Source organism: Rutidosis leptorrhynchoides, chromosome 9 (genome assembly GCF_046630445.1).
Source record: "Rutidosis leptorrhynchoides isolate AG116_Rl617_1_P2 chromosome 9, CSIRO_AGI_Rlap_v1, whole genome shotgun sequence".
Lineage (NCBI taxonomy): Eukaryota > Viridiplantae > Streptophyta > Magnoliopsida > Asterales > Asteraceae > Rutidosis > Rutidosis leptorrhynchoides.
In genome coordinates this window covers 367,812,241-367,837,368 of record NC_092341.1, presented here as the reverse complement: position 1 = coordinate 367,837,368, position 25,128 = coordinate 367,812,241, and the positions used below count along the sequence as shown (strand labels likewise).

General features: G+C 33.9%; 3 protein-coding genes across 3 annotated transcripts; all 3 read right to left on the bottom strand.

Annotated features, from left to right (window-relative positions):
* Window positions 1-8,209: 8,209 nt before the first annotated feature.
* LOC139869300 (uncharacterized) lies at window positions 8,210-8,830 on the bottom strand. Its single transcript, XM_071857613.1, has one exon. It carries the CDS (start codon window positions 8,828-8,830, stop codon window positions 8,210-8,212), a length of 621 nt encoding a protein of 206 aa, XP_071713714.1.
* Window positions 8,831-8,934: 104 nt separating this feature from the next.
* On the bottom strand, window positions 8,935-9,605 carry LOC139869299 (uncharacterized). The gene is made up of 2 exons (XM_071857612.1): window positions 9,510-9,605; window positions 8,935-9,420 (listed from the first exon to the last, which is right to left on the bottom strand). The coding sequence occupies exons 1-2, from the start codon at window positions 9,603-9,605 to the stop codon at window positions 8,935-8,937; spliced, it is 582 nt and encodes a 193-aa protein (XP_071713713.1).
* Window positions 9,606-9,906: 301 nt separating this feature from the next.
* On the bottom strand, window positions 9,907-10,473 carry LOC139869298 (uncharacterized). Its single transcript, XM_071857611.1, has one exon. It carries the CDS (start codon window positions 10,471-10,473, stop codon window positions 9,907-9,909), a length of 567 nt encoding a protein of 188 aa, XP_071713712.1.
* Between the last annotated feature and the right edge of the window lie 14,655 nt (window positions 10,474-25,128).

Sequence of the window (25,128 nt, the reverse complement as noted above, 5' to 3'; positions counted from 1 at the left end):
CTTTATACTTGGTAACTGCAAATTACGTGAGGAGCGTAAACGCGAATCCTGTTGATAGATCTATCGGGCTGACATCCCCAACCGGGCTGGATGACCAGCATTTAACGGTTGCACAGTACTTCGTTCTCGTTACTACACTTGGTACGGTGTAGGGTTTATTTAAGAATATGCTGCGATGACTTTTAGTTAAGTATGGTTACCAAGTGCTCAACTGCTTTTCTATACACGAGGAATGTATTGTGTATAAACATGAAATCTTGTGGTCCATAGTTATAACGCTGCTACTATCAAACCTATATATCTCACCAACATTATGTTGACTTTTTAAAGCATGTTATTCTCAGGTACAAATTAAGTCTTCCGCTGTGCATTTGCTCATGTTAAGGACATTACTTGGAGTCGATCATCGCAATGGGACCAAATGTTGAAGACTTTGTCCGGGAGGATAAGGTCGAGGTCTTTACAGGTGGTATCAGAGCGGTGGTCTTAGTGAACCAGGTCTTGCATTAGTGTGTCTAACTAGTAGCTGTTAGGATACATTAATGAGTCTGGACTTCGACCGTGCCTGCATGTCAAAAGTTTTGCTTATCATTTCTAGTCGTAAATTATTTGCTTATCATCCTTAGGGAATTGCCTGCTTATCATTCATAAGTCTAGACACGTCTTACTGCATTTAGTGCATCGATAGTATATAGACAAAATTCATATCTTAGCATATCTGTTACTTTGGACTTTAGTTGACATCTTTTCAAAGATTCTCCGTAATTTACGGGATTTTGGTATTATATATACATATGTAAAGTATGTATTGAAGAGTACCAAATCTAACTTCTATAATCTATTTCATACCAAAAATTCATTTTTTCCGATTATACAAGATGGATTCCGCATCTAGTTCGAATTCCTCAGATTATGACAGCTATGCCGATATGGATTTTCATTCAAGCTCCGAAGGCAGCGTCACCGGAATGGATCAACCAATCTCCCATCATCTATTCTGGATGAATTGGGGGTGGGTTCGTAATATACTAAGTCACTGGAGACATGAAGAGGGTGATCCCTTCCATCCACCAAATTGTCCTCTTGGCGATGAACCTGAAAGCACTTACCGGCGAACCTGTTCGAGAAACCATTTACCCTCTCATTTCTAGAGTATCTCGTCACGATTATATATTAACCTATATTTGAATCTTACTCACCCGCTCGTTTCAATCGTCAATTATCTCGACATAATATAAGAAGTTAACGAACTACGTGCTCGAGTAATGGCTTTGGAGAACATGGTGCGAAGGTTACGAGCACCAGCAGCATAATCAGTACCACCATCATCGACGTCGACAGTACCCTTATCATCCCTAAACCATAACCGCACCGTAACTCTCAACATCACAATCTGTACCTCGAATATCAGCATTACACGCCTCAATATCACCATCTGTACTTCGAGTATGATCTTCGTTTTACATATCATTCTATATCGATTATCTTCGCTTTACTTATCGTTCTATCTCATTTATCTTCGTTCGACATGGTAATTATGTAATCTTTAATGTTTTAGAGATCATGTAATCAAGTATTAACGATAAATCAAAAAAAAAAAAAAAAATTTAATATCTTATTGACTCATTAGATCCATGATTACATCTGAAGAAAATATATATACAAGTATATTTTCATAAAGATTGTAATTAAAAATTCTTTCGTACAAACTGTTAATGATGAAAATATTTTAACGGGTAGGTAGTACCCGAGGAATGTTTAGATCTCACATTAATAAGTTACAGTGTATATTCTTCGAATCTGATTCAACGGTCATTTGCTATTCTACTTACAACCACCGATATTCGTATCTGTTCACCACCGAATAACCATTTTTATTCAAATTTCATATTTGGATTTTTATCTATCAGAATCCAACAAGTGGCATAATGAAGAAAACATTGGACAAAATAAAAAGTGTTAGAAACAAACAAATTAATTATGAGAAATTCTGTTAGGAATCCACGCTAACTGTTCCTAGTTAACTGTTCCTAGCTAACTGTTAATTCCGTATTACATTTTATCGCAATTTAATTTATTGTCATTTAAGTTCTGTTATTTATTTTACGCCCTTTAAATAACGGGACACGTATACAAGGTTTCGACCTATCATATCGACCCATCTATATATATATTTCGGAACAACCATAGACACTCTATATGTGAATGTTGGAGTTGGCTATACAGGGTTGAGGTTGATTTCAAAATATATATATGGTTTGAGTTGTGATCAATACTAAGACCGGTACACGGGTCACGATACGTATTAATTAATTCGAATATTATATATTAAATTATATATGAATATATTGGACTAGTGGACAACTGGACTATTGGACTGCTAACTTTGGACAATTAAAATGAATTAAAATATTGATTATAACATATGAAACTAAACAATTCTTCAAGTTTGCCACTTGATTTCATCCTAAACCTCATTTGTATCTCGACGTTTACAATCCGCGTACAAACCTATCAGGATTCTTGAAAATACCTCAATCGAGAAGTTGAACCGACCGCACTTCATCTACAGAAGAAAAGATCTATACACATGAAAAACTCTTGAACCCAAAGTCATAGTTTAACACGTACCGCGACGAATTCTTTAGCATTTATTAGCAAAAACAACCTTACGATTCCTTTTCAAAGTAGCCAATTTTGTCACAGCTTCAGCAGAACAACTTCGACCTTTCATTCGAATAAGTCTTATTATAACTTTGATATATACGATTGGTTTTCCTCATCGTTACTGGGGAACCTTTCATACTCCGCCATGTTATCATCAGCATTTAATCATCTAAAAACACAATTCGCCCAAAAACACCTCGGATTGATAATCGACGATTCAGATATGACTGCATTAAATGCAGAGGAAACAGTAAAATTTTAGATGGCCTAAATGGCCAAAAGTTTGATGATAAAGAAGGGAATGTTAGGAACGCTCGATAGAAAATTTAGTGCTAAAAAATGGATTGAGCTAACCGTGAAGGAAACAAAGAACAAATACAAGGAATGAACCTGCCTTCAAATAATGCAAATGATTCAGTGTCTGTTGAAACCGTCAGTATGAACCCTACTCCTTATTCTAAACTTTTTCAGATGATATTATTCATCATCATCTTATCTTAGATATTATAAGATATCTTCATATTTTCCGCTATACATATTCTCCATATTTCTAAAGATATTTTCACAACTATTCCTATCTGCAATCATCTATCTCCCCGTAATATCTGCGTTACAACATAAAAGAAACTGTGTTAGTTTCTAAATTCTGAAATCTTCAAGTTTAAAATATGAATGTTTTGAAGCAGTGTTGGGAACTGATGCGTGAATTAGTATAATATGATGAAACTTGATCAACTTCATTATATTACAGTAAGTCATGTTGAATTCCTAATGGAATGTGATGATTTACAGTACCATCATCATGTGCCATGTTACACGGCTCTTACATTCTATCTAATCTCCAAACATATTAGGAACATATCACCTTGATAGTTCTATCTTTTCCAGGGTATTCTGGTAAATTGACAAATCAAACTCGTGCTATTACCATTTCTTTCTAAGAGCATTAGCTATGTTCATTCCAAATTTCATGCCTACGAATTCCGGATCATTATTAGCTTGACTCGAGGACGGGAAGAGGAAACGAAAAAAATGGAGCTCCAAAACAGAATAGAAGCATGAACCGCAGCAAATAAGAGAGAACATTAACTGTGGATGACAATGATTATAGAAGACAGGAGTAGGAACATCGAAATATAAGGAAAGATATAAAACCTAACAACAACCCTGAAACTACAAACCGTGCATATCAAAACGTATTGCCACGTAAAGGCACGGGAAGATTAAAAACACTATTACCCCAAGATAATAGTAGAAGTAAATAAAATTCTCCGGTGGTAGATGAAATAGAAGAATGACGAATGTGAAAATTAAGAGTATATCAAGAATTAGAATCGGATGAAGCATATTGACGAATGACTTAAGGAAGGGATAAGGCGAAAGAGTAGAAGATGTGGGATATGGAAATAAGGAAACGAAGGAGGTAGTTTTATAGTGAAATATCCGACAAAGAAATCAAAACAGATTTGCCGCATTAAATTAAAGATCGTCGAAGAACCTAATCTTATTACGTAAGATTTTCCATAACTCCCTTAAAATCCGGAAATCAATCATGAATACGACATTGGTCAAAACGATTCCATACTACTCATTTCACTCTTTTGTGATAGCTTCACTCGTACGCTTCACATGATCGAAACGTTTTATCTATATCTATCAAACTTCATTATTACCTCATATATGTCATGAACACATTCCTATTGTTATTTATGACAACCTTCACCAAATTTCGGGGACAAAATTTCTTTAACGGGTGGGTACTGTAACGACCTGGAAATTTCCGACCAAATTTAAACCTTAATCTTTATATGGTTTCGACACGATAAGCAAAATCTGTAATATTGAGTCTAGAAAGTCTAAAATCTATTTTCGGATAATCAGTTACCCTTTGACCATGCCCGATGATTCATGAACAATTATGTGTAAGATAGGTGACATTTGTACGAAATTAATATATACATATAAATATATGAATATTAATTATTTAATTGTGTTATTGTGTAAGATAAGTATTATATATTTAACAAAATATAAGGTTAATATATTAAATGTAATTACAAATAAAATTGTATTGTTGTTACTTTCAGTATTAATACTAATATTGGTAATAATATTATAAAGATACGAATTTGATATATATAAATTATTAGCATAATAATATTGCTAATATTATTAGTATCATTATAATTAATAGTTAATATTGTTATATTATAATATTATTGTTATAAAACTTTATAAATTATTATTATTATTATTATCATTAAACTCATCATCTAAATATTTTTATTATTATTCATTATTAATATCATTTAATAATATTATTTGTAAATATTAATTATTATTTTAGTTGTTTTTATTATTATTATTTATGATTTTTGTTTATATAATATTTATTAATATACTTAATTAATAAAATAGATTATACATAAAATAGATACAATAGATTATATATAAAATCAGATTATATAATTTTTATAAAATCAGATACAATAGATTATATACAATACAATTCATTATAATTTTATTAATATTAATTAATTATGGATATTCGGTTTATATATACAAAAACGCGTGATTTAATAAATATATATATCTGTTATTATCAGCTCCTGCTTTATTTCTGTTTGCCTGTGATTTTAGGTCGATGCTTTTCTACTACAAAACAAAACTTATCGTTTATATATTGCTAGCTATACCGATCAATCGTATGAGGTAATTATCTGTTTTTCTGCTAATTGTAAAAAAAACAAAAAAACAAAAGGGAAGCCGTCTGTCCCTGTTTCCAGCCTCTTTGACAAAAACTATGAATCGAACGATTTACCAAAATTTGTAAATGCAATTAGGATAGTACTCATCTAGTTAATCTTTCTGTAAAACCTCACATCCTAAATCCTTCTATCGATCTTGAATTATGGAGACAAAGTTTGAAAATAAAAAGTCAATCGGTCCTTTTAAATTCGAATTCGAAATTTAGAGGTTATTTCCAGTTAAATTAATAATGGAGAAAGTTTTTAGGAACGATTTATGATCTTTTTCATGTTTTAAACTTTGGCTAAAACACATTTGAATTTCGAAATAGAATTTGGGTTTATATTGTATAAACGTTTCTGTTACAGCGAAATCTTCTTTTTATTCTGTTGAAAATACATCGGGAAATCAGTAGTAGACACTTCTGTTTTATTTATGAATTCAAAACACTTTTTGTTCATCTGTTATTGATTGGGGTCTGAGTTGGATTCGATTGTGTATGTTGGAAGAGATGAAGATTAATTAAATACGAGCTTATAAATTTTCCTATGTGGGTTTAGTCTGAGATTGAGCATTAGCTCAGCTGGTTAAGGTGCTAACGGGTGATCAAGGGGTCGTGGGTTCGAGCCCCATCGCGTGCAAATCTTTTTACAGAATCACTTAAAGGGGTATAAACTTTTTATATATTTTTATTATTATCATCATCATTATTATTATTATTATTATTATTATTATCATTATTATTATTATTATTATTATTATTATTATTATTATTTTTATTAAAATTAATAATAGTGTCCTTATCATAAAAACTACCCTTATTGTTATAAGTTATCATTTATATTAAAAATATCATTTATATTAATATAGATCTATCGGGCTGACATCCCCAACCGGGCTGGACGACCAGCATTTAACGGTTGCACAGTACTTCGTTCTCGTTACTACACTTGGTACGGTGTAGGGTTTATTTAAGAATATGCTGCGATGACTTTTAGTTAAGTATGGTTACCAAGTGCTCAACTGCTTTTCTATACACGAGGAGTGTATTATGCATAAACATGAAATCTTGTGGTCCATAGTTATAACGCTGCTACTATCAAACCTATATATCTCACCAACATTATGTTGACTTTTTAAAGCATGTTATTCTCAGGTACAAATTAAGTCTTCCGCTGTGCATTTGCTCATGTTAAGGACATTACTTGGAGTCGATCATCGCAATGGGACCAAATGTTGAAGACTTTGTTTGGGAGGATAAGGTCGAGGTCTTTACATAAATCATCATCCTTATGACAAGGTGAGTGGAGTAATTATACGTATGTGTATATAGCGTATTTATTTGTGAATGTTATGGTATGAACCACTGAGCCGGTAGTGCCATAACATGTGTGGGTTAGGATGTGAACCACGAGCCGGTGGCATCGAGTGTGAACCACGAGCCGGTAGCACTATAAACTAAGATGTGAACCACGAGCCGGTAGCATCGAGTGTGAACCACGAGCCGGTAGCACTATAAATGAGTATGACTCAAAAGCGTATGGTGTGAACCACGAGCCGGTAGCACCATAGCGATATTGGTTAACCATATTGAGATTGTTGTTTTGTTTAGCATATTATATATATATATATATATATATATATATATATATATATATATATATATATATATATATATATATATATATATATATATATATATATATATATATATATATATATATATTGAGTTGAGTATATGCTAACGAAGTGGTGTGATAATGTATGACTTGTTAGTGTTACGGGTATGTTGACATGCTATTTGAGTTAAAAGTTCGTATGAGGTATTTGGTATTGTGATTGCAAATGGATAGGTTATATATATGTATGTATAATTGTTGCACTCACTAAGCATTGCTTACCCTCTCGTTGTTTATCATTTTATAGGTTCCGGCTTGGACAAGGGTAAGGGCATACGGTTGGATTAGTTGTCTCCCGTTTATGTTGATAGGGGGTGCTTTTGGTGTTAGCTTTTTGAAGTTGGCCTAACGTTTTGGGTAGTTTAGCCCCAAACCGTGCTCGAGTGTCGTTTGGATTATAAACTATCATTGTAGTGGGTCAAACTTGTATAAAATTTAATTAATGGCCTTCGTGCCTTTTGTAAACATTTAAATTGATGTACATTTAAATGGAACTTGTAGAATGGTTTACATATTTAATTGGCGCGTAAATGTGTATTAAAAAAAAATTTATCGTATGGAATACGGGTTGGGTTGTTTCATACTTTAGTTAAATTGAATTATTGTATAGTAACAATAACAATTCTAAGTATTAATTTTTTTTTTTTTTTTTGCTCAGTAGGATTTCATAGGTTCTAGCACTTTAGGTGATCATATGGTTATGAGATTAGAAGTGGTAATACTTATGAGATTAGAAGGTGATCATATGGCTATGAGAATTAAAAAACATTATGTATATAGTGTATACTGTTAACTTGCAACCGTTTTTGGATTGCAATCCGAAGTGTAACACTTATGTTAATCTTGATATGTAAGAGTATGGCCAACTAACACTTATATCATATATAAGAGCCAGTGGCGGATCTAGGATTCATACACACTGGGTGCACATAATAGTAAAAAAAAAAAAAATAAGCCATAAACTATAACTTTATTAACAATATAACTAAGGTTATGTACAACAAAATATACGTTGAAGACGAGTTCAAAATACATAGAGCAAAAACAAGTAGGAAGGGTCAAAATAACCATATTAACACTAGGGTTAATACAAAAGATAACAAGTAGCCTCCTAGCTAGTTCAACTGTCCTCTTCGATCTTCCATCTTTTGAAAGCGTTTCATTACGGATTCATCTTTTGTATTAAAAAGTGCTTCTTTTTCTATGGCACCAATTAGACAGTCGTTCAAAAAATCATCACCCATTCGATTTCGTAATTCGGATTTCACGAGCTTCATTGCAGAAAAACATCTCTCAACAGTTGCAGTTGCAACAGGCAAAACTAAAGCTAGCTTTAGCAATCGATAAACATAACGATATGAAATATGTTTTCCAGTTTCCACCATTAATCTAGAAAAGTCGGTGATCCCATTCAAACTAGCAAATTTCTCATCACATCGTATAATATCATAATATACATCAAGTTCACCATCAAGTTTTTCCCTGTCCGTATGAGTAAAATCACAAGGGTACATCTTACTCAAATTCATCAACTTTTTCTTATCAAACATCGAAAACGAATCACGCGGGCTCAAAGCGGAAATATTAGAAAGTAATTCAGTGCTTACCTCACCAAAACGATCACCAAATTCTTGAATTTGCATATCCAAAACAGTATTGAAGATATCAAATTCGAAATAATGGCGATTGGTCATGTTGGTCTTTCGGTTTCTTGATGTAATATAAACTTCATCCATATTCACACGTTCAAGCTTATGTTTTTCACAAAAGCAATAGGCACGCTCCAATATTTCACCAAACCCATCTTCTCTTAACTTTTGCAATGAACTTGTTGTTCCATTCACCAATGAAACCGCTTCCACAATATCTTAACTTGACGTCGGTTTAAAGGATTGTTACCATCTTCTTTCACATACTCAAGCACCTCCACAACTTCCGGAAACAAAGAAATCAAACCTAATATTGTTTTGTGATGAGATCCCCACCATGTATCACCTGCTCGTATAAGAGAGAGCTCTTGGTGAAGCCCTGACCCTGTTTCAATTTCACCCTTCCCAATTTGTTTTTGTATTCTATTCTTGTAACTTTCTCGAATCATATCTTTCAGTTTACAAGATGCACAAACAACATTAACGATCACACCTAGCATATCAAAGAAGTTCCTGACACCCTCATGGTGTTTTGCTATTGCCACAACCACTAACTGAAGCTGGTGAGCGAAACAATGTATATAATATACTGAGTTGTTATCTTTTAAAATCAAAGCTTTCAATCCATTGAACTCTCCACGCATATTACTTGCTCCATCATAACCTTGGCCTCTTAACTATTATTAATTCAAGAAACTCATAACTAATAAAGTAATAAACATACAAGTGTAGATTAAACACATGTAAGTAAATAAAGATTCCATACCTGTTTCAAACTCACATTATGTTCAGCAAAAAAGTTATCGATGGCAGCTTTAAGCGCCAACAAATCTCTCCTGAACCAGTCCTCGTGCATCAACATATCTTAAAACCACGGCCATTTGCTCCTTTTTAGATATGTCACTAGACTCGTCAACCAACAAGGAAAACACATCTTGACCAATTTCTTCAAATATAGATTTTAGTATCTCTTTTGCAAAACAATTAGCTATTTCTTTCTGAATTTTAGGAGACACCAACTTACGATTCTTGGGTGCTTTTAATAGAACCTTACTAGCAACCTCATTTTGATTCGCGATTAAATTTAATGTTTCCAAATAAAGTCCCTTATAGATAGAGTTTTCACTCTCATCATGACTCACGAAATGGTAGTGTATTAAACATTAAGAATCTAACAGTTTGTCACGTTCACTTTGCCTTTGAAAAACATAAGCAATAGATTGTTTTGGTTTCATTAAATCTTCACATTTTTGGAGTGCTCTATGGTGAAAGCTAGTAATATCACCAACATGAGTATCAAATCTCTTCTTTTTACTCCAGATGCTAAATCCGGAAGACACAAATGTTTCACTTCCACCTTGATTTCCTACTATATCTCTAAACAAATAACAACACAAACAATAAACTTTGTCCGCCTTTACACTATACTCCAACCAATGATATTCTTTAAACCAAGTAAACACAAAACATCTTTCCTTTGAGCCTATTACTTTTTGTGGAAACAAATGACCACCCGGTTGACATGGTCCTCTTTGCCAATATAGTCTTTTTATTTCTTCTCTTTGATTAGGATCATAGTCTAAAATTCTTTTTCTATTAGCGGGTTCCGATGGAAGATCAATTATATCGATTTTTATGGGCATTGAAGGTGCCAAGCTAGGTTGTGAAATGTATTGACTTGAAGTTTCTCCATCAACCGATGATATATTTCTTTTGAAATATCTTTTCATTAAACCTGTAAATTGCTAGTAATTTTTAGGTAAAGTGCGTAAATTCAATTATACAAAAATAAATTACTAGTTAACTACACAAGTCATAACTGTTAGCTAAAGTGAATCAATTAGATGAATCTGTAATATAATCCAATTTACAAAATTCATGGCCACTATAAAATTGCACAACAATATAAGAATAGAAGCTACTGATTATCTATTCTATTTCATTGTGCAAGTGCTGTTATTCACTTTTGCAATTTATATAGATTAATAAACAAGCAAAATTTTAAACCCTAAAATAATTGAAAGAAGATAGATTACACAGCATAAAGTTATATAATTAAAAGGTTTATAATCTTTAAATTAAATGTTAAATTAGAATTATAAGATAGAAGATTATAAAAAATACCTGATGTTGTCTTGTAGTTGAAAGAGAAATCAGATGACGAACAAGAGGGTCTGCAATTGCTTATGAATGACGAATTGACGAGTGATTATAATATGCGTACAATTTGTTTGAGAGTTAGTAGGCTTAAAATATGTTTAAATGGGCTTAGAGGTTGCACAACAAATAATCCAATGGTTACACTCTTTAATAGCCCAAAATTTTTTACACTACATGGGCTTTTTTGAGTGGTGGCAAGTGCTACCACAATGGTAGCTGTAGGTCCGCCCCTGATAAGAGCGGCAAGAGTTATGATGTTCCCAAAAGTTGATCACCTACTCATTTTGGCACCAGATACCAGCATACAAGCAAGTCCACCACCCAAACATGACCATCAGGCCAAAGCAAAACTCATTTCGTGTTGCACTCAGGTCACCAGATCCATTTTTCTGTTAAATAAAACCTCTCCTTTTAATATCTGATTCTTTTCTTCCATTGGTAAAAAAACAGCAGGATTTACAACAGTTACAAGGTAGATTAAAGCGATTATACACTTTTTTTTATATAACGTTGATCTTTGTTGTTGGAAGCTTCGACGAGCCCAACACACCCACTATAGAGGACCTAGATTATACTACACTCAATATACCAACACTCTGACGTTGGTTAGCCTTTAATTTTATGAATCCTTAGTGCACAATAATGCTTGGGCGACAGTGTCGACCATATATCATTCAGGCGGTATAACCGACCATATATCACTTAGGCGGTAGAGCCGACCATATAACAAGAATAACACAAGTGCATTAAGAACTTAAACACAAACTAAGGCTTAACCGGGAAACTTAACAAAGAACACTTTTATTAATACAAAATACAATTACAATATTACTTACTTATAAGTTTTCTCTTCTCTAACTCAACTCTTCTTACTTCCTCACAACTCTCACACCTCTACTTCACTCTTGCAACTTACTCACACCTTACACAAATGAACTAATCATCACCCATATTTATACTACCCTAAGGAACATTCTAGAAACTAGATATTTCCATGGATAAATATCTAGATATTTTCTACACATACAAATATCTAGATTTTTCCTATCAAATATTTCTAGATTTTTCCTACCATATTCTAAATTCTAGATATTTTCTTATACATATTAATATCTAGATATTTTACATATATACATCTACTAATACCAAATTTGCATTGTATTTTAACACTCCCCCTCAATGCAAATTTTCTTCCAACGATGTCTTGCAGACCATTCCAAGTACTTCTCTAAATTTTGTAAACATCGGTTTACTTAGGCTCTTGGTGAATATATCTGCAACCTGTTCATCTGTCTTTGTTGGCATCATCTTGATTTTCCCTTCAAGGACCTTCTCGCGAACATAATGATAGTGCACTTCTATATGTTTTGTTCTTGCATGGAAGACTGGATTCTCTGCTAATCGAATAGCTGATAGATTATCGCAGAAAAGTTTTACTTGATAATCGGTTGATTGATGAAGATCTTCCATTAGTTGCTTCAACCAAGTAATTTCTTGTGTTGTTGATGCTGTCGACCGATATTCTGCTTCAGTGCTTGATAAGGATACAGTTGGTTGTCTCTTGCTGCACCATGATATTACTCCTGATCCAAGACTAAACATGTATCCAGTTGTTGACCGCCGTGTATCATAGTCTCCAGCGTAATCGGCGTCACAATATCCAGTCACATGACATTCTTTTATTTTCTTGTATAAAATACCAAAGTTGATAGTGCTTTTAACATACCTTAAGATGCGTCATACAACATCAAGGTGAGGCTTCTTCGGATTGCTCATGTATCGACTAACCACTCCAACTGCATATGATATGTCTGGCCGGCTTAGTGTGAGATAAATAAGACTTTCGACCATCTTTCGATACATGGTAACATCTTGAAGACTTTTTCCTTCATCTGCTTGTAGTTTTATATTCGGCTCCATAGGAGTTGAGATGGGTTTGCAATTAAGCATCCCGTACTTTTGTAAAAGATCACGCGCATATTTCTGTTGTTCCAAAAATAATCCTTCTCTTTGCTGCTCTATTTCGAGTCCAAGAAAATGTTTGAGTTGTCCAAGCTCCTTCATATGAAATCTGATAGAAAGATTCTCCCTTGTTCTTTGAATCTCCTCATAATGATCTCCTGTGATAATTAAGTCATCCACATATACTAGCACTATGGCTACTTTTCCTTGATCTTGTTTCACAAATAAACTAGAATCTGAAGGAGCAACTGTAAAACCACTTTGTACCAAGAACTCACCAATTTTCCAGTACCAAGCTCTTGGAGCCTGCTTCAAGCCATATAGTGCCTTCTTTAATTTGCAGACATGGTCAGGATGGAACTTGTTCTCAAAGCCTCTTGGTTGCTCCATATAAATGTTTTTGTCAAGTTCTCCATGTAAGAAAGCGTTCTTGACATCCATCTGCCACAGCTTCCAAGATTTGCTAGCGGCTAAAGCTAGTAGAGCTCGAATTGTTGTGATCTTCGCCACTGGACTAAACATTTCTTCATAATCCAGCCCATATTGTTGAGAAAAACCTCTAGAAACAAGTCGAGCTTTATACCTTTCAACGGAGCCATCTGATCGAGTCTTCACCTTGTAAACCCATTTACAAGATATTGGTTTTACATCTTTTGGCTTTGGAACTAAACTCCATGTCTGATTTTCTTTTAGTGCATTAATTTCTTCTTCCATCGCTTTCTGCCATTCTCGACTTTGCGCTGCTTCTTCATAAGTAGAAGGCTCAATAGGTATTGATTCATCCACATGAGCAGCATTGGCATACCTTGGATTAGGTTGTCTCGGCCTTGCTGACCTCCTTAATTCTTGTGCATGCTCCTCAACTTCCTTTTGGCTTGGACGAACCTCCTTGGATACAGATTGATGCACACCAGTTTTCCATGGACTCGTTTTCTTAGAGTACGACCCTTCTCCTTCTTTTATTGGATCCAATATCTGCTCTTTAGGTTCTTCTTTTTCTTCTGGACCTTCTTCTAATCCATGAGATTCTGGAAGCTCTATCTTTTGAGGCGACCACCATGAAGACGCTTCATCAAATACCACATTTCTTGAAGTATGGCACTTTCCAGTATTTGGATCACAACATCTCCATCCTTTTCTTGATTCATCATAACCGACAAAAATGCATCGAATTTCCTTCTTATCAAATTTGCTTCGTAGATGATTTGGCACGAAGACGTAGCATACACATCCAAAAACCTTGAGATGGTTGACGGTTGGCTTGATCTTCCATAATCTTTCATAGGGTGAAATATGCCCCAACTTTATTTGTGGAAGCCTATTTATCACGTATGATGCCGTTCTCATACATTCAGCCCAAAATCTTCCTGGCACATTCTTACCATGAAGCATACTTCTACAAGTTTTGGCAAGGTGACGATTCTTGCGTTCAGTGACTCCATTCTGTTGTGGAGTATTGGGACAAGTTAATTTTCTTCTAATCTTGTGCTTCTCAAGATAGATATTGAACTCAGTCGATAAATATTCTCCTCCATTATCTGTGCGTAAGCACCTAATCTTATTATTGAGCTTACTTTCTATCTTCTTCTTGAACTCTTTAAACTTTAAAAAAGTCTCCGACTTCTCCTTCATGAAGTAAACCCACACATATCTTGAGAAGTCATCAATGAATGTCACCATATAATTCATGCCTCCAAGTGATGTTTGTTTCACTGGGCCGAAGACATCTGAGTGTATGAGCTCTAGTGGTATCTTGGACTGATGCGCTGACTCCTTGAATGGCAATTGGTGAGCTTTCCCAAATTGACATCCAGCACATATTGTATCTATTCGGATATCAATTTGAGGAAGCCCATTTACTATGCATTTCACCATTATCTCCTTTAACTTATTGTAGCCCACATGCCCAAGACGTTCATGCCAAAGATCAGCCGTCTCATTTTTTCGAGTCTTATCCACATATGCTGTTTCAGCAGATAGTACATAGACCGACTCTATTCTTCTTCCTTGCATAATTGGATTGCCAACCACCTTCACTCTCTTGAATACAGACACATCTTCTGGTCCAAAGAGCACATAATTCCCTTCTGCTGTCAGTTGTGGTACTGATAGTAAATTCTTGTTTAGGCCAGGGACAAGATACACCTTCTCGAGTTGGAGCTTATGAGAGTCGCCTTCATTTGGAATTATTGTCTTTCCAATGTGAGAAATAGACAACCTTGAATTGTTGGCTGTCAACACGACTCTCTTTCCTTTGTAATCCTCCATTTCTTGCAGCTTCGTCCCATCGTTGGTTATATGATTTGAGCACCCAGAATCGATGATCCAATCATCTTTGTAGTTTATTTTTGACTTTAAAGTTGTTGTAAGAGATTGATCATCTATGTCAGCTTCAACAGAGAGTCCAGCTTCTGCATCCCATGTTTCCTCATTAATGGTTGCTTTAAATGTGACATCTTTCTTCTCATCTCTTGCGGTGGCCACATTTCCTTCAAAAGTTCGCCTTTTGGGGATTTTACAATCTCGAGCAAAATGACCCTTCTTGCCACAATTGAAGCATTCACCATTCTTTCTCTTATCATTTTCTCCATGTTGTTGGCGATGATCTCTTCTTCCTTGTTGAGCTCCCCGAGCTCCCCCTGAAGCGTTGCCTTTTGACTTTGGGTGACTCTTCCATCCATATGTCTGACTTTCTTTCATCGCATCTTGTCTTCGAGATGTTGCTTTCTTCTTATTGGTGAAGAGTGCATCTTCTCCGTCTTTTATGGTTACTTCATTCATCTGCTTGGCTAATGCCTCTTGATTAGCCAATAAATTCTCCAGCTCTATTAATGATGGTTGAGTAGGCCATCCTCTCACAGTGGCTATAAATCCATTATACTCGGACCTTAAGCCGTGGATGATAATTCTCTTCATCCTTGCATCACTCACTTTCTCTTCAGGAGCAAGTTGAGATATCTCACGACAAATAGATTTCACCTTGGTGAAATACTGAGAAATAGATAGACTTTCTTGTGAGATAACTGCGAGTTCATTTTCCAAGAGCTGGAGGCGTGCTTCATTCTTCTTTGAAAATAATTTTTCAAAAGTTTCCCAAGCTGCCTTTGGTGTTTTCTCGTCACGGATGTGCTCCAATAGATCCTCCTCGATTGTAGTCTTCAATATAAATAAAGCCTTCCCGGCCTTGATGTTCCATTTTTTTCAAGGCTTCGGCATTTTCTTTCGGTGGAGGCGTTGTGTCACTGCCAGAAACTATTTCCCATATATCCTGTCCTTGTAGGTAGGATTCTATGCAAGTCCGCCAATAACCATAGTTGTGGTAATTGAGACTCTTGATTCCACTGCTCGTACTTGCAAGATCTGCCATCATGACGTCCAACGTCCAATAAGCTTGGTCCCAGACCGATGAGCTTTCACAGTTCCTAACTGTGCTCCGATAGAATCTCCCTTAGGGCCTTGGTGTTAATAAGACGATGTAAACATCCAACGTTTACCGATGAGTACCTCCACTAGCAATGGTCCCGAACGACCCGCTCTGATACCAATTGTTGAAAGCTTCGACGAGCCCAACACACCTACTATAGAAGACCTAGATTATACTACACTCAATATACCAACACTTTGACGTTGGTTAGCCTTTAATTTTATGAATCCTTAGTGCACAATAATGCTTAGGCAACAGTGTCGACCATATATCATTCATGTGGTATAACCGACCATATATCACTTAGGCGGCAAAGCCGACCATATAACAAGAATAACACAAGTGCACTAAGAACTTAAACACAAACTAAGGCTTAACCGGGAAACTTAACAAAGAACACTTTTATTAATACAAAATACAATTACAATATTACTTACTTATAAGTTTTCTCTTCTCTAACTCAACTCTTCTTACTTCCTCACAACTCTCACACCTCTACTTCACTCTTGCAACTTACTCACACCTTACACAAATGAACTACTCATCACCCATATTTATACTACCCCATGGAACATTCTAGAAACTAGATATTTCCATGGATAAATATCTAGATATTTTTTACACATACAAATATCTAGATTTTTCCTATCAAATATTTCTAGATTTTTACTACCATATTCTAAATTCTAGATATTTTCTTATACATATTAATATCTAGATATTTTACATATATACATCTACTACTACCAAATTTGCATTGTATTTTAACATTTGTTACTGGAGGTTATAAAGGAATATGTTTCCCCAGATCAAGTACCAACGTTAAGAATCGTTAGACTTTTATAATATGGGTAGTTACATTGTAATCTAACTGTTGTTTACTTTTAGTTGATTATCATTCGGTTTTTTATAATATGGGTAGCTTCTTTATGTTTTCTTGGTGAGTGACTTAGGTTTCGGTATTGTGTGTGCAGGTTTGCTACTTTTGCTTTAGCTTGGTTTTGAAGCTTTGTCTTTGTAATCGGTGTCTGTTATTAGGTATGGTATCTATATTTCTTTGCCGCTTTTTGTGATTTTACATAATTGTATCTTCATTCGATGTTAATTTTTTTTGGTGATGATGTTGTCTTAGTTTGTTTTGTTGCATTTAGGTTATCGTTTTTGTAAAGGTACTTTGGTGTATTTTGTATATATTATTCTGTTTGCATAGTTTTTGTTTTGGTACACATTGTTGTTGTGGTTTATTGATATTTTTTATATATATTTTTTACTTTATAATTGATGCTGCTTATGGGTTATTTTACTGTCATTGTGTGTTTTAGAAGTTGGAATCATGTCACTTATTGCCCAATTTTAGTTTTGATAGACTTGGTACATCAAACAAGCCTGTCTACCAATTACGAAGATTACATATGCATTTGGGATTATTGTGTTTATTTTAGTTTAATTCCATTTTGTTTTTTAGTTTTGCTATTTCAAGTTTCTCGGTCTACTTGATCATGTTATTTATACACATATTTGCAGCTTCTAGCGCTTCTTCTACTGCCTTCTTACAAGCTAATGCCAATACCACACATTCCTATTCAGCATCTGCTGCTTTCAGGCCACCAATAGCCAAAGGTATTTGCATTTATTTCCACCGAAACCTGCATCAGCTATGCACCTGAAAAATGCATCTTTTATACCGTCTGCATTTGGTCGCCAACCTGTTAGCTGCTTGAGGTTTCTTCAATTAATAACGTAATTCGTCTTACAAGTTTTTTTTTTTTTTTTTTAATCCTTTAATTCAATTCAATGAAGGTTTATAATAGCACACCTAAATAGACATGCCACCAGTTCCAGTGATAGGCAATTCAATTGGGCTATGACGGTTCAAGCGGGTCTTGTAATGGGTTAAAACGGGTGATTTTATACCGAGGCCAATATTGGTCATGATTGTTTGACCCAAATCACTTTCATCTAAGTTTGAGTTATGCCGTGTAAGTGGTTAATATGTTAACTAACAACATTACCATGGTGAGTTGCTATGTTTATTGGCCTCTGTATAAAATGTAACAGAATATATATATGCACAATGACGAAATGACAAAACATCTAACGCGACTAATGTAACAGAATGACAAAACATCTAACGCGATTAATCCCCAACATTCTGCTGCAAATCTTAATTACAAAATTTTATCAGCTCGGGATTAAAAGTGATGATGCATATGCACTTGAAGTAAGCTCTGTATTTCTGGAAAAATAAGTTTTTATTTGATTATTTCTTTATTTTATTTTTTTCATAATTGTAGAAGGAAATTCTAATTATTAGTTATGAATATCTTCATCTGATGTTCGCTTTTGAGAGTGATCATAACATACTTGAAATGAAATGTGGTCGATGGGTAAACTTGAAAAACTTATGAGATGAAGTGTTGCTTTGTTATTAGTGTTGTGGAAGCAGGTGTATAATCAAAATAATTTTGTATTTGTAGGGCTTACCGGTTTTTTTGTCAATACTAATGTTGTTTCATGTGCTTTAAATGTTTTAATAGGCTATCAAATTATATCAACTAATGTGGAAGTTAGAGGATCGACGAACATGATTTCTAGAGCTGTCAATAATGGAGGCATATTGGTTTGCCGCTTCTTTAGTTTTACTCTTTCAAGTCATATAAAGTTATGTCAAACTATAGTGTGCAATGTTAATTTGATTTCCTAGGTTGAGTTTATATGAATATTTAGAATGTATATATCTGCAAGTATAAGTGATGATTTCAATGTGACAAATTGCAAATAAACAGAAGCTACACACCATACAAAACAAGGAATTATAGTGGAATTTAGGTTTCCTTTTTAGTTTTTATGCAACTAACTTAGTGACATTCATAGAAACTTATGTAATTATGTATGGCTTATGTAAGCGATTCTGTGCATATTGTTTATTTCGGACAACACATGGGCTCATAAAACCATAAATACTATAAATCTTAAAGTGTTTTGTCATTGTAAACGTATCATACACCTATTTGGTACCAATATTAACATTTTCAATTGCTGGTTGTATAGAGCTGCCGTGCAACGCACGAGCTCTTAAATCTAGTTACGTAGTATATATTACGGAGTAAATGAGTTTTACTAATGTGTGTCCTATGACAGACGTTCAGTCGCATTTAATAAATTCGAAATTTCTTTAATTATCAGATTTTATATTTCACTAATTCAATATAATGGTTATCATGGTTATATGTGTGTTAATTAATATAAAATCTGATGATTAAGAAAATTTAGCGTTCATTTAATCGTCTTAGACCATTCTAGCTTCATGGTGAGGGGGGTAATGGGTGTGGTGGGTGTTTTTGTGGGGTATAGTGTTGATCAGACAAAAGTGATGACGTGATGGCGTGATGAATTTTGTAGTGGTATGGAGTGATGGTTGTGTGATAGGTTATTTTATTATTTTTATTTAATTAATTAAATTATAAAAGTATTAATTTAATTTTTGATTGGTAAAAAATTCCTCACGCCACAATTCTTCCATGTGATGCTATGATCACGCCAAGGGTTTTTGGCGACCATCACACCCCATTGTGGGGTGATGGTGGCGTGATGGTGATGTTTTTGAGGCAATAACGATACATTAGTAAGAGTCTTTAACGTATGAAAAACCTATAATACACATGCTGAGTTGGACAACTACCCATATCTTGATTTCAACGTAATTTTCACATTCTACAATATTGAATCACTATTTAGATGCGAATCGATCATTTCTTTAACAAGAGAATATAAAATTTAAAATTAAATGAGAAAAATGCTAGGGAAACAAAATAGGACCTTCAATTCAAGAACCCATCAAAGTAAACTCACACGTCCACATAATTTTTCAACAAATATATTCACTCATGGATTTGATCATTTGAACTTCCTACAACACTAAACTCGATCATAACTACGACTTCCTAAAACTCAAAAACATCGACCGTTTAACCTTGATGACGTCGATCTTGCTTTGAACGACATCGTCATTTCTGAAAGAAGAAGCTCGATCTTCATCGATTTTACCCATGCCAACACTACAACTTCTAGGCACATTACCTTTACTTGCTGCATACGACTGTAGCTTGTTACGACGTTGTAGCATCATGTAATTATCCAACTCGACACTGGTAACACGAGTCGATCTACTGCTACTTGGTGCCGCAGAAATAGATCTAACAAGTGCACTTTCTGGCGGTTCATCGTAATTTGATATTCTACTAGTGCTAAAACTTCTGGGAAGACGTTGAGACTGATCAAGGCCGGTTGTTGTTGTGATTTCGTTGGTTACAATTATTTTAGGTCGGTTTCGGTTAGTGGTGAGATTGGTAATGCCTTTAACGTATAGATCTAAGGCTTTCGAGACAGCTCTTAAGGGTGTTCTTATGATTCTAGCAATGTTGTTAACTGGCTTTTTATGACTTGATGATGAACCTTGAGTCTTCATGAAAACAGATATTTTTTTTTTTCGGTTTTTGTAGTTCTTTTGATCAATGTATGTGACTGTGATGTAATGTATATATATGGTAAAGTGAGTTATATATAATGGTGAAAGTGAAAGATTGAGGAGAGTATAGACGGAGTTGTTTATGATTATCACCTTCTTGTGAGCTAGGTTAATTAATTTAATAATGTTACACTTGCTATATATGTACAAAAGAATAGTACCTACTAACTATTAGTATATTACTTGTGTAATATATTAATTTCCTCGTGTTTGTTAGTTTTTACTTGTCTTTGACCAGTTTCTTATTCTTATATCTCCTTTTCTTGTCATAAAACCATCAACTTTTCGTTAGGAATTAAAATTTTGCTATATACTCGTAGTTAAACTATGGGCTACAGTTATTGTTGAGAATGCTTGGGGGATATTGAACCAATAATTGAATTTGAAGTTTAGCGATCGATTCGAAATTATCAGAAGTCATCTGATCAAGATTTGGTCAAATAGCCTATAAAAGTATTATAGAAGACCATAGTTCAGAATAAAAACATTATTGGACCATTTCATCCATGACATCCTTTCTCACTGTCGTATTAGCGTCACATCAGTTTTTTTTCTTCATTTCCTCCGCACTTCCTCCCATTACATTCTCATAACATACTTCCTCCGTATTACATACACCGCAACATTAATTAAACTAGAAAAAATTCTACCGCGCGTTACTGCGGTTGTATTCAACACGCGGTCAAATTTGGATATACGTTGTTTGGTATCTAATATATCTAGTAGGTTGGATTGTTTGTTGGAAGTGTATGTATATGTATGAAATATAACCCGAAATATTTAGTTTTTTTTAACGATGTCCGTTTCGCGTATAGTTTGTCGCGTTGTGTTCGTAAAATTATTTCGAGTTGAACGGTGGTCTCGGAAAAATTTAACTCGTACCGAGCGAGAATATAAGGCCCGTTATTTAGTGTTTTTTAACGATGTCCGTTTCGCGTATAGTTAGTCCCGTTGATTTTTTCGAGTTGAACGGTGACCTCGAAAAAATTTAACTCGGACCGAGCGAGAAGATAGGGCCCGTTAAAAATTCGGGTGGAATTAATTTCTTTTATTTTAATAAAATTATATATTTACGCTTTCTACCCCTGAAAAAGTGGAAACTTGAGGGGCCGTTGTGTAATTTAAGCCGAAATTGAGGGACCCTTTATAGTGTGAACGCAAACTCAAAACGACAATCAAATTGAACTGAAACTATAATTTCGGCCATGAGTTTTATATACTATAATTTCGGCCATAAGTTTTAGTATATAGGTAAATATATTAAGGTATAAGTGTTTAAGATGTGAGTACAAGTAAATATTACAAAAATAGGAGAGATACTCGTATCAATTATCGTTTAGAATGACAAATGTCAGGGCGAAATGGTGAGAGAAATACGAGGGCAGTTGAGGGTGGCACCAATGACAAAGGCGCCCTCGAAGGGCGGGCTTGAGGGTGATCCAGCACGCTTACAATTAGGAATGGTCTTATTGTAATTTAGCCCCCAGATAATATCCATATTTTGAAAATGCTATTTGAAATCAGGACCCAGTACGTAGATGCCAACTCATCCAGTTTGATGATGTCGTAACATCGTCATCTTCTCCAACGAACTTACTGTCCCATATTTCTGGCCAAATTTTCTGGTCAAACTGATAGTCAATTTGTGATCATTAAAATTTCTCAACTTATCGTCAATCTATCAATTTATCATGGAATTATTAGCTCATGCGAATGTACTGTGATCAATAAAATTTATCAATTCATTGTCAATTTGTGATAGTGGTCAATCAAAAGGCTTCAATTCATCGTCAATTTACATCCGTTCTATTTCAAGTTTGACATCGAACTTAATACCGAAATATTATGTGTTAATTACGTTAAACTTCAATTGAATTCTATCAAATTAAATGACAATATAATTACGTTTTCAATCGAAAATTGCATACTACGTTAAATAGCTTCAATAGATGGAAACTCGTTCAAAACTGCGAATTTCTCAAACAATATTGACCAAAATTGAGTTTTCAAAATATTTAGAACTTTACTTATTGATATTTTGTGCCTAAATTGACACTTATACTTTACGTCCAGTAGCGTATAATCAGAGACTGAAAAATAAATATCATACAACTTCGTTAAACTTTAAACATGAATTTTACACTAATATATATTATTGGTACAAATGTAATTTACACAAATTTTCTATGGAAATTGCATATAATACGTTAAATTCATTACTTGATCTTCAGACGAAAAATCGATCCAAATTTTTATCAACTTGAATACAACGAGCCTAATTTATCCTTGACCTGAATCTTGCTTTTAAGAATATTATCATTTTTGAAAGAAGACGCCTTATCTTCATCAATTTTCCCCATCCCGACGCTACAACTTTTTGGGACACGTTTACTGGCAGCATACGACTGTAACTTGTTACTACGTTGTTGCATCATGTACTGTTCCAAGTTAGCGCTATTAATATGAGTCGATCTAATGCTACTCGAGGCCGTAGAAATAGATCTAACGAGTGCACTCACAGGTGGTTCTTCATAATTATTATAAGGTACTCTACTAGTACTAAAACTCCTTGGAAGCGGTTGTGATGATTCGAGAGTTGTCGTAGTTTCGTTCGATCTTGGAGGTTTGTTTTGGGTAATGGTAAGGTTGGTTATACCTTTAACATATGAATCTAGGGCTTTTGAGACTGCTCTCATGGGTGTTTTGATGATTCTACCCATGCTCATTTGCTTCTTGTGACATGATGATGAGTTTTGGGTCTTCATGGTCTTCTTTGACAAATTAAATTAAATAAAAATATAACAAAACTTTTTTACTAATACTTTTTGTGATTTTTGGTTTGATTTCTTGAATGAAGCTGAAGTGTTTAAAGAGTTAGTTATATATAATGATGAAGAAAAATCGAAGTAACTACGTATAAATGTTAATAATTAAATTCAACTTCTTGTGAGCTAGGTTTCTAGTCTAATAGTCATCTACTTGTATTTTCATATGAATATATTTTGTTTCTTTTTTTTTCTTTTTCTTTTTGACAACAGTTAATTTGGGATCATTCAGGGAACTTAACAACTCACGCGATCATCTCTCACAGTTGTTATACCCACCCCTAACTGCGTGCCTGGAAGAAAACCCACACCAATCTCATATAGGACATAGACGGTAAAACCTCCCATCCCCTTTACCCCCAACGCAATGTGAGAAATGTGTTATAGGTGGTACTTAATAGCAAGGATGAAATTGTGGGTTAATATGTAGCCAACGAGATCGAACTCCTAATCTACCCTAAAAGAGTCAGGCCACCAACCGCTAGACCATATCATAACTTCTATTTTGTTCCTCTTTTAGTCTATATAGATAAATTGATAATAGATAGATAAATACAGCATGAATAATAACAATAACAACAACAAAACTCGATCTCAAAAAGTGGGGTATGAGGGAGATAAGATGTAGACAATCTTTTCCCTTTCTTAGAATAAAGAGAAGTCATCCTACCCAGAGTGAAACACCCCAAAAGTAGAGAAAATCCCCACTCTCAATGTTCTATGGATAGAGAGATTGATTTCGAATGGATCACCGGCCAAAAAGTAGGTTAAAAAGGGTAAGACGTCATGAAAATGGTAGAATCAAATTTTCATGACTTTTAAAAATTCCTGAAGTTCAATTTAGGTTTTAAGCAGCAGTTAAATTGCCAATAAATTAACGCTTAATGTTGACTCGATAAATAGAGTCAAATAGATACAGAAATAGATAAAGATAATAATACTCCATGGCACAAAGGACGGGCGGCAATATATGTGTGTTTTGAAATAAAATAATAATAATAATAATAATAATAATAATAATAATAATAATAATAATAATAATAATAATATATATATATATATCAACAACAGTGATAGTAAAAATAATAGAATATACCAATTATTTGAGTTGAATCAACGATACAACCCACGCAAAATATATTATTAATTACTTTAATGTGCTTTCAACTGAATATATTACAATGCGTATATTAATTTATATTATATTTTATACTTATATATATATATATATATATATATATATATATATATATATATATATATATATATATATATATATATATATATATATATATATATATATATATATATATAATTTTATAGTTATATAAAAATATAATATAATATAATATATGTGTAAGAGAACTCTAGCCAGCCATAGTTGACTATATATATATATATATATATATATATATATATATATATATATATATATATATATATATATAATTCAGTAGACTTATAACTACCTTTAGTGATGAACGTG